Below are 11139 nucleotides of genomic sequence, written 5' to 3' on the forward strand. Positions count from 1 at the left end.
CCATCCTTCATTTTTTTCCCATTAATTATTTTGAATATTTTGATATTCTAGACTTTCAGATGAATTTTGTTATTTTTTCTAGTTCTTGGAGATCATTTTTGTGTAGTTTGATTGATATGGCAGTGAGTAGGTAAATTAATTTAGATAGGATTATTATTTTACTGTTGGCTCAGCCCATATATAAGCAATTAATATTTTGCCCGTTGTTTAGGTCTGACTGTGTGAAAAGTATTTTTTAATTGTGTTAATATAATTGCTCTTTTTTTTGGCAAGCCATTTTATAGGTATTTTATTCTGTATAAAGTTATTTCAAATGGAATTTCCTTTTCTATCTCTTGCTCTTAAACTTTGTTGGTGGTAAATAGAAATGCTAGTGACTTATATTTTGTATACCGCAGGCTTTCCTAAAGTTGTCAATTATTTTTATTAGCTTTTTTATTATCTGGGGTTCTCTATGTATACCATCATATCATTTGCAAAGAATAAAAGTTTTGTTTTCTCATTTGCTTATTCTAATTCCTTTCATTTCTTTTCCTTAGGTAACAGTACTATAAGTCATAAAAAGAATTTGGTCGGATTGCTTCTTTGCCTATTTCCCCATATAGTTTACATAGTATTGCTCTTTAAATGTATGATAGAATTCACTTGTGAATCCATCTGGCCCTGGGGATTTTTTCTTAGGGAATTCTCTTATGGCTTGTTCAATTTCTTTTTCTAAGACGTGTAAAGGGAAAATGGGAAAGATTATGGTTGGATTGGGTATTTAAAGTTTGGTCACCAGGGATCGATTACTTGATTCCAAAATAAAAGAGACCCACGTCAGGATGACTTTTATGGTGGTTTATTTACAATTAGGAAGGTTGAAGGTAGGGAAAATGAGAGAGAGAAACTCTGGCCCAGATCAGAGGCCTGAAGCAGGGAGGCTTCAGAGGCCCCAGCAGAGGAGTCATAGAGGTGAATTAAACAAGGCTTCTAGCCTCAAAACCTCCTCTAAGGAGAGGTCTCCTTGAAGCTAGAGCCTCCAGAAATGCGAAAGGAAAAAGGAGAGTCAGCCTAACTTAGGCACAGTGACAATTCAAAGGGAAGCTGTCCGAGGTCTCACCCGAGCTCCTCCAACACCTACTTCAACAGGGCAAAAGCCCTTCACAGGAAGTTACCATCATATTTAAAAGATAGCAGCTTTCATCACTTCCTGCATCCACCTCCAGTTTCATGTGGACAAATGGCAGCCTCAATATTGTTTTGGACTGCCCAGGGGGCAGTCACTTGTTTTTGATTTGTCACTTACTATCACATGTGGGTCACAGACCTCCCTCCTCCCTACTTAATTCTAAATTGGGTGGGGTGACTTTATTCCTGGTCTAGAGAATGAATAAGGGTGAGCTAATTCCATTTACACAAATGGAATTATTTAAATATTCTATTTACTCTTTCATTACTTTGGTCAATTTACATTTTTGTAATATGTATCCATTTCATTTAGATTACCATATTTACTGGCATATAATTGGGCAAAATAGTTCCTAATGATTCCTTTAATTTCCTCTTGATTGGTGGGGAGTTTACCCTTTTCATTTTTGATACTGATTATTTGATTTTTTCCTTTCATTTAAAAAATAAAACCAATGCTCTATTTTATTTGTCTTTTTTTTTTTCATAAGAGCAACTCCTAGTCTTAGTTCAATGGTTCTCTTACTTTCAATTTTATTAATTTCTCATTTTATTTTTAGGATTTCCAATTTAGTCTTTAACCAGGGATTTTAAATTTATTCTTTTTTCTAGGTTTCTTTTGGTTGCCTTCCCAATTCATTGATCTGCTTTTTCTCTATTTTACTGATGAAAGCATTTAGAGACATAAATTTTCCTCTATGTATTTCTTTGGCTGTATCCCATATATTTTGATATGCTTTCTCCTCATTGTTATTCTCATTAATGAAATTACTGTTTCTATAATTTATTCTTTGACTCACTCCTTTTTTAGCATTATTTATTTTCCAATTAATTTTTTATTTGTTTTTCATGGACTCATTGATTAAAATTTTTGTTGTGTGATGATCTGAAAATGATACATTATTTCTGCTTTTCTTTATTTGTTGTGAAGTTTTTATGCCCTAATACATAGTCATTTTTTGTGTATGTGCCACATACTGCTGAAAAAAATGGCATATTACTATCTATTTCCATTCAATTTTTTCTGGAGATCTATTAGTTTTAACTTTTCTAAAATTTCATTCACTTCCTTTTCTTTATTTTTTGGGTTGATTTTTCTCTGAAAGGAGGAAATTGAGGTCCTGCACTAGTATACTTTTACTGTCTATTTACTCCTGAAGCTCATTTAATTTCTCCTTTAAAAATTTGGAGGCTGTACTAGTTGATGCATATATATTTAGAACTGATATTCCCTTTCCTCTCGGTGCAATCCTCATTTTCACCCTTTGACTTTTTTTCATATCATATTGTCCTAATCAGCTTACTTCCATACCCTCTATGTATATTCCTTTTAATGTTCTAATACTGAAAAAAACAATTAAGAATTACAAGTATTATCTTTCCATGCAGGAGTACATACTTTGGCATTACTAAATCCCTTAGATTTTCTCTTTCTTATTTACCTTTTTAGGCTTCTCTTAGGTCTTTTGTTTGGATATAAAATTTTGTTTAGTTTGGGTCTTTTCATCAGGATTGCTTGGAAATCTATTTTATTAATAACTATTTCCCCCCTTAAAGAATATGTTCATTTTTGTTGAATAGGTGATTTTGGGTTGTAAACCTAGATCTTTTGCCTTCCAGAATATCATATTCCATGCCTTCCCATCCTTGAATATGGGGGCTTTATTTTAAGGTTGGTTGGAGAGGATTCACAATGGTTTGAGCTTTCCTTGCTTGTACTCCCCCATCTTGGCTCCACCCCCTTGAATCAAGATAATCAACTTTCAATGATTTTCTCTGATCAGCACTATGAACAATCACAATTCTAAATAACTCATGACAGAACCACCTAATCTCTACCAAATTATCCTCCAAGAAGTTATGATATAATGACTCAACATGAATTTTGGAGCAGCATAACCCACAAAAATATGGGTGAAATAATTTTTTTGCCCAAAACAACTTAAAAGGCTGGCATCAAGGATCTAGTGCATCAGGATGGAAGTTAAGTGCAAAGCTGAATGCCAAGGCAGGTCCCATAATGGCAACAGACTTTGGGCACAGCTAAATCAGCAGTAAAGCAAAAGTTTTTTGAGCTTTCAGCCAAGATGGTGGTGGTGGTGGGGTGGTTGGAAAGCAGCTCAAAAGGAGATTAGAGGGGTTCCTTTACTGGCTCTGGGTGTAAGAATCTTGTTGTATTGCCCATACATAGATCCAGGTCATAAGTCTGGGTCATGATCTCAGGGAGTACATGAGCACTAAGCACACATTAGCACTTGTGGCCACAGGAGAGCAGGGGATCTTGGTCACAGTTCAAAGAGAGAAAAGAGTGTTTGTAGCTAATCACAAGCCAGGAAGTTTTTAAACACTTCTGCTTATATTATACCACTTTCTAAGAACTTAAAGCAGATAGATCTCCAGAGTTAGCTCTGAAGGCAGCTGCACAAAGAATCTGAAGACTGTAACAGTGCTTGCTTTACCACAGTTACAGAGTCCAAAACATTCATTTTAAAGAGAACAGAGAAGGAAAAGGGTAGAAAATAATTAAGTCACAAAAAAAAGAAACTCAACATAGAAAGTTATTTTGGTGACAGGGAAGACCATACAATCACATTCTTTTGGAGAGTTCTTATTAATGATAAAATCATAGAAGTATTAAAGAAAATATTTTATGTAGCTATAAGACATATTAGTGATCATCTTTTCCATGATTTGCAAATGATAAAACAGGATTAAAGGATTTTCTACAGAAATAACTGACTTTATAGAATGACATTCAAGGTTCTCCATGCAGACCTTTCTAGCTTTATTTTCAAAATGAACTACTTATAATTCCCCAAAAAGACTTGTGTCTTCCCACTGAATGCCTTTGCTCATCTGCCCTCCTCTTTTTCCTTCCTGAATTGCCTTCCTCAACTCTAACAAAAATCTACCTGTCTTCAAAGTCCCAATTTAAATGCTACCACTTCCATTAAGTCTTAAGTCTTATCTCTTTCCTATATGTGCTTTATCTATCATCATGTGAACCTCTGAAGAGCAGGGACTTTCTCTGCTTTTCTGTTTATATCTCCAATACTTAACATAGTGCTTTACACAGTGTTTAATAATAGTTTTAATTCATGTATCCCACAGACAAAAGTAATCTCCATTTCTTCATCCTTCTAAGTCCATAATATTGTTTATATCTTTCTTATAATAATTATTTTTTTGCACTGTATTCTGTAATCTTCTAGATTATAAATTCTTTGAAAGAAGTGTCTTAAGTTTATTAGTCTTTTTACCCTTCATAGCAACATTCGTAATAGTGACCTGCACACAAAAGTTGCTCAACAAATGTCTATTGAACTGAATTATATTATTCAGTCACAGCTAAACAACTATAGAATTGAGACTCCTTGATCTCTAGAACAATGTTCAACTACACCACAAGATCTTTTTCTATAACAATAACATAGCAACCTTAAAATGTACAGTGATTAAAAATACAATCTCATTTTGTTTTTGATACTCTTTGAAGGCAAGTGCTATTACTAGCCTGATTTTATGGATAAGAAAACTGAGACAGATAAAGGTTAAGTGACTTGCCCATGGTCACAAGTCTCTGAGGCAGTAATTTAACTCAGGTCTTCCTGACCCTATATCGAGGGCTCTGTCCAGGACCTGTTTGCATAAAGGATCAGGTGATAAGCAAAAAATTTAGACTCAACTAACACCTCTAAAAATAGCATCCTAATCCTGCCTTTCTGTAGTTTTCTTCTTTCCAGCTAAGGTTTAAAAGATATCATGTAGATCCCCTCCCTAAAAAATTCCCAAATGACTAATAGAGAATTTTTTTACGACAATGTGGCTTTGATTTCCTTCTATTAAATCTTATTGAACTCAAGAAGCATTCTTCTCAGTCTCCCATAACATTTACTTTGATGGGAAGAAATGGTCTCTCCTGTAACTCCCTCCCAAAAGGTTCATTCCTTAAGAAATTTTTCTCTCTCTTACCCTGGAGAGTGATCTCCTATTCAGCCTCCACTGTTCCATTTCTTTGAGTCTTCTATTCCTTTTTAATTTCTTATAGAATGCATTAAAGAGAAGAAAAAGAACATGCTTAATAAATATCTGATGGGAATGAGGACTACACAGAGGGAGATAAGGGGTGGGAATCTGGAGGAAGCTGGGATACTAATAATAAATAAATATGACTAGAACACTAGGTATATGTATGTTATGGTGACAAGAGAAGCAGATGGGAAATAATGCTATGAGAAGGAGAAAGTTGGGGAGAAAAAGGTTGGAAAGACAATGGTATAAATATCAGAAATATGGTTGAGAAACATTGAGAAAAGCTTTTTTTCTAAGCCCTTTTTATAATTGGGGAAAAATAGAAAAAATAGTTGGATTATGATTTTTAAATGGAGAATAAATTATTAAGGTAAGAAGCTCATATATTGATCCATTACATTCCCACAAAGTAATTTCTAAAACCACTACAACAGGGACATTGTAAAACTATGGAATCACATCACTGTAATTTCTGTACAACAAAAACAAGCCTTATAGACACAATCAAATACAAGCTCAATATAAATTTTGTTCTTCAGAAGATAATCATTTTTACAAGAATTAGCAATGCTTTGCTTGCTGATGAACTTCTTACTGACTTTTGATCTATCAAAGTGTTTCCAGTTTCCTGGTTACACCTTAAAGAATTGGAAATTGAATGAACAATGACAACAGTACCTATATCATTGAGTCATAAACACTGTAAATGACCTAAAAGAGCATCTGTTCTAACTTCACTGCTTTCAGGCTGCTCATTATCAAATTAGGTACCAGAAGCCCAGAAGAATTAAACAATTTATCCAAGTTGAGGTTAGACACAAAAATCTTATAATTCTAATTGTTGAAAAGTCTCAAGGCAGAGAAAAACAAGTTTAAACATACAGAAGAAAGTAGAACCAAGTTGGTAATAACTCAGAAAATAAGATACTTTGTAATGTGGTAAAAACTGTGGTAAATAAGGTTCTGGTTTTTTTAAAATAGTGTTCTAGATTTTCCTCAATTTTTCTAAAAAGGAGAGTTTTCTGTTATCTGCTTAATACAACAGGACATCAAATTTGGAAAGCATTACAGTTACTTTAAGCTTTTTCTTTGGCATTTAATGCCTCATACACACTAGATTCCTTAACTAGCTCAAGCTTGAAAAGTTCAATTATTGTCTGAATAAAACATGCTTCTACATTTAGTATGCTAAACATGATAAATCTGTGAGCAAATCAAGCTCCTAAACTAAAAATTTAACAAAAATGTATAAAGAGCTAGTCATGGTCGGCTACACTAGGCACTGGTAATACAAAGATAAAACAGGAATCTTCAAGAAGATGGCACCTGATCTTATTCTTGAAAAGAAAGAACATTATGAAAAGAAGTGAAAAAAATGTTTAATAGTCGTAAAGAGATGAATAGTACTAATGCAGAGGTATAAGACAGTACAGTGAGTTGAGGGAATAGATAGGTTTGGCTGGAACATAAAGTACATGAAAGGAAATAAAATTGATAAAATATGTTGAACCAGACTGTGGAGGGCCTTAAATCCTTAGCTAAGAAGTTCCCCTCTTTTTTATTCCCTAAAAGAAACTGTTTTTCCTGACTTTAGGTCCAGCACTCTGCACTACCCATCATCCTAGCTTCTAGGAACCACTAAAAAATAATGAGATATGTACTTTGGAAAGATTGTAGCAACTTGGCGAAAAATGGCCTGGAAAGGGAGAGAGACTAGACTAGGCAGTTAGATATCTAATGCATTTATGCAGGGAAAATGTAATGCCAGTATGAACTAATGTGATAGAATATGAGTACAGAAAATAGAACAAATGTGAGAGATAATATGAAGTAGGAGGAGTTAGTAAATGAATACATGGGTGAGTTGGATCAAAGACATAAAAAGAGATGAGTCAAACATAACTATTAGATTTCAACCCTAAGTGATGTGGCAGGATGGCAATACATCCACAAAATTAGTAAGTGAGGATAATTAGGGGGAAAGATGGTGCAATCAATTCAGTTCAAAATACTAGTAAACTAGCTTTGAAGGTCAGAGGACCTGAATTCAAATCTCACTTGTCCAACTGGAAAATCTCAAGCCTCCCTGGGCCTTGGTTTCCTGGATTATTTTTTTAAAGGGGGAAAGGGGTTTGACCTTGTGTATGACCAATGATAAATCATAACCCCTTTGGATCTCAATTTCCTGGATTACTTTTTTAAAGGAGGGAGAAGGGCTACATTAGGTGGTTTCTGAGGTCAACTGTAGATGTAGACCTGTGGTCTTAAAACTTGAGATGCTTAAGAAACATTCAGTGGAAATGCAGAGACTAAGGCTGAGTAACACAGTTTTGTGCATTATTTACATCCTAGAGAGATCGCAATCAGGCAATGTTTTGTAGGGTAAAGCAAAGGCTCTGCCAAGAGAGGCTGAGGGTTTAAATCTTGCCTGGGCCTTTCTGCCCCGTGGTGCTGTGTGACCTCGGGCAACCTCTCCCTTGGTCACGACCGCTCTCTTTAGGTCTGAAGTTCCTCATTTTTAAAGTGATGGGATGGGACTAGGAGGCCTCTTCCAGCTCCAAATACTGTGACTAGATATGATAACCCCCCCGCCCCCACCCCTTCCACCTCCATGACCCTTTGGGAATTTAGCCCTCCAATCCATTTCCAATTGTCCGGGCATGATCTAGGCTGGACAGAGGGGAGCAGCGGCTGGGAAGGCCTTGGGTTGAGGGAAGGAAATGAAAGGTGCTGGGCACGAACTGGGCCCACAGTCAAAGTTGAAGGAGAAAGGGCCCGGTGGGAGGGCTGGGGAGGGTGCGGCACTCACCGGCTCTCAGCCGTTAGAAGGAGTGGTCAGAGGCCGAGGCCTTCTTCCCCGCTCCCGACTGAGAACTCGCGAGAGTCTCCTCAAGCGTCGCCTCCCCCCCTACCCCTTCCCGCCCCCCTCCTCTCCACCATCCACCACTTTCGAAGTCTAAACTCCAGCAGGTTTCTCAAAATACTCACAACCGCTGCGCCGCCGCCGGCCACAAAGAAAGGGCGCGAGAGGACCATAGGGAGTGAGCACGCGCAGGAGGGAGCGCGCTTTTGGGCCCTCCTCCAACTGCCTCCTATATGTCTCTTGGCGGGGGCGGGATGCCGTGTGGAGTGTGGATGGGGCGGACGCTTTGGGGGCTCCGTCGACGACGCTTTCTCCGGAATGGATTGCCCAGTGACTAGTAGACTCATGTATTCAGGAAGCGGGGACTCAGGTGCCATAACGACTCTTGTTCAGTCATTTTTCAGCAACATCTGACTCTTGACCCCATTTAGGGTTTTCTTGGCAGAGATACTGGAGTGGTTTGCCATTTCCTTCTTCATCTCACTTGACAGCTGATGTAACAGAGGCAAACAGGGTTAAGTGACTTACCCAGGGTCACACATCTAGTATGGATTTAAGACCAGATTTAAACTACAAAGATGAGCCTTCTGACTCCAAGCCCAGCACCCAATTTATCCTGTCATCTAACTCTCCCATTAGTCTATTAGTGAAACCTTGAAATGAAAGTAGATCCCAACAGGTTCTGCATATGTTCCCTACCCAACCTAGAGCTTTATTGCTGCCATTCCATGCTCCTCAACAGGAACCAACAGCAGGAACACGGAAGGTGAGGGTGGTTTCTTCCGGACCTCAAAGGGCTTCATCTGACATTAGCCATCTCAGCTTCTAAAGTGGAGAGGAGAGGGACCACCAGTGTGGCCCAGGCCTGACCTTGGAGTGGGTGGGGAAACCCAACTCCTTTGAAGTAATTTTTTTTTTTCACTTAAAAAAAAACCCAAAACTTTGGATAAAGGTATTTGCTTTTAAAAGAGGGAGGTGATGAGGTGTTATTTAATCAAAAGGCCCAAGAAGGACATAATATATCACCCATAATCATAATCAGAAAGATCTGAGTTCACATGTGATCCTACATACTTAAATAGCTGTACGATCCTGAGCACGTCACATAATTTCTCAAAGCTGCAGATTCCTCAGCTATACATGAGGATAATTAAAGCACCTGCATGCCGTGCAAGGTGGTTTTTTGAGGATAAAGAACAATGTAAATGCTAGTTATTATTAATGACAGTGATAATAATAATCCAAAATAACACACAGTATCTATAAAAATGGGCAACAAATGGAGATGAAACATCTATGTATGAAACATAGTATTTTAATGCAAATAAGTAATCTGGAAATGAAAGCCTCTGGGTTCTCTTTCTTGGAGACAATCCTTAGGAACTGATGAGTATCTGTATATTGTCTCTTTATAGGGCTTGCTGAATTGTGAGTTGGATTTGGTGAACTGGCTTTATGTTATTTGATGCTCCTATTTACTTGTCCTCTCTTGGTCCTATTTGCCCCAGTTTGTGAGGGCTAGTTATCAAGCTTAGGCCAAAGGAAAAATTGCAGTTCTAGTGAAATGAATGCTACTGCCCATTCTACTAAGAGATCCCAGGATTGAGAGGTAAAGAAAATTGGGGATGAAATGTTCAGACAGAAAGAAAGGCATTTGTATAGCTATAGAATGGAAGGGTGGTAATACTTTATAACAGTTCAGTAAAATTTGACTTGGTTGTAAATTAACTTAGATTATACTTTGAAAACAGTGCCATTTATAATGTCAGGATTTTGGAAAATAAAAATTAAAAATGATATAAAGTGGTTAGCAAATAAGCTGTTGTCCCCTTTTTGGCCTGGTCAGTACTCTTCCATTTCCAGCAGAAATCATGTGTGGGCTAGGCACTCCAAGAGGCTTGCATGTCATTAATTTGGTATAATATATAATGATTTTAAACTAATGCTAGCTTTGTTACTTCATTGTTTGAAATGTTTCATTTCCTGGACAAAAGCATGTTGTAAATGTACTGAAGAGTCCTAGAAAATCTTTTAAGACCTGCCCACTAAATTTCTGTGATTGCAACTAAATACAACCCTTTCTAGAACACTGTCTCTACTCTTCATGGGCAGTTGAAGGTGATCCTCTGTCAATTGTCTTTCCCTATTTAATTTGCTGGATTATAGGCTAAAATATATTCAGTCTCTTGTCAGTAGTTATTATTTATTATTATTATGCTTTTTTTTTAAACCCTTACCTCTCATCTTGGAGACAATACTATGTATTGGTTCCAAAGCAGAATAATGGTAAGGGCTAGGCAATGGGGGTTATGTGACTTGCCCAGGGTCACATAGCTAGGAAGTGTCTGAGACCAGATTTGAACCCAGATTTGAACTCTCATCTCTGGGCCTGACTCTCAATCCACTGAGCCACCTAGCTGCCCCCTATTACTATGCTTTTGAAGTGCAGTCACTTGGATATTATTTTAGCATCCCCCTTTTTACAGTGTATTAAAAGGTTTTTTTTAAACCATAATAGACCTGGTTTTCTGAAATATTTATAACAAAACTCGATTATGTAACCACAAAACCACCTCTATTGCCTTGATTATATTTAAAGTTTTGAAGCTCTGGATTGAGCTATAGATTCAGTTTGTGAAAATGTAGGAAAAATATTGAGAAGTAGAATTCAGAAGATACTATTGTGGTACAGAATACAAACAATCTATTATCTTAACTTAAAAATAAATCTGCAGAAATACAGATTATCCCTTGTGATTAAATACACCTATAAAGTACAACTAAAAGGCTTCTCAAAAATATAAGAAACATCAGTGAATTAAATAGTAAATTATAATTGGATTTTGAATTTACCTGTTTAAGAGCTTAGACTAAACTTTTATAAAGAGATAAAAAAAAAATCTAGCCTATAGTCATTATGGATCTTCAAAATAGATGAGAAAACTATAGTTGTATCCCTGACAAACCTAGAAAGAGTCGTAATCAGACAGACATCTTAGAAAAAGGTAACCTAATTTCACAAGAAATATGAATGGTGAAGTAAGGTACTGATAAAGGGAACATTTTAAACTTGA

The 11139-nt window shown here is 36.7% G+C and overlaps 1 protein-coding gene across 1 annotated transcript in view; it reads right to left on the reverse strand.

Annotated features, from left to right (window-relative positions):
- The window catches only part of LOC123234361 (phospholipid-transporting ATPase ABCA3-like), a 208750-nt gene extending 200288 nt beyond the window's left edge, over window positions 1-8462 (reverse strand). The window contains 4 exon segments of the mRNA XM_044660271.1: window positions 8191-8225; window positions 8228-8308; window positions 8311-8444; window positions 8447-8462. Of these exon segments, the coding sequence (XP_044516206.1) occupies window positions 8191-8225; window positions 8228-8308; window positions 8311-8444; window positions 8447-8462 (266 nt within the window).
- Between the last annotated feature and the right edge of the window lie 2677 nt (window positions 8463-11139).

This window comes from Gracilinanus agilis, chromosome 1 (genome assembly GCF_016433145.1).
Source record: "Gracilinanus agilis isolate LMUSP501 chromosome 1, AgileGrace, whole genome shotgun sequence".
NCBI classification, from domain to species: Eukaryota; Metazoa; Chordata; class Mammalia; order Didelphimorphia; family Didelphidae; genus Gracilinanus; species Gracilinanus agilis.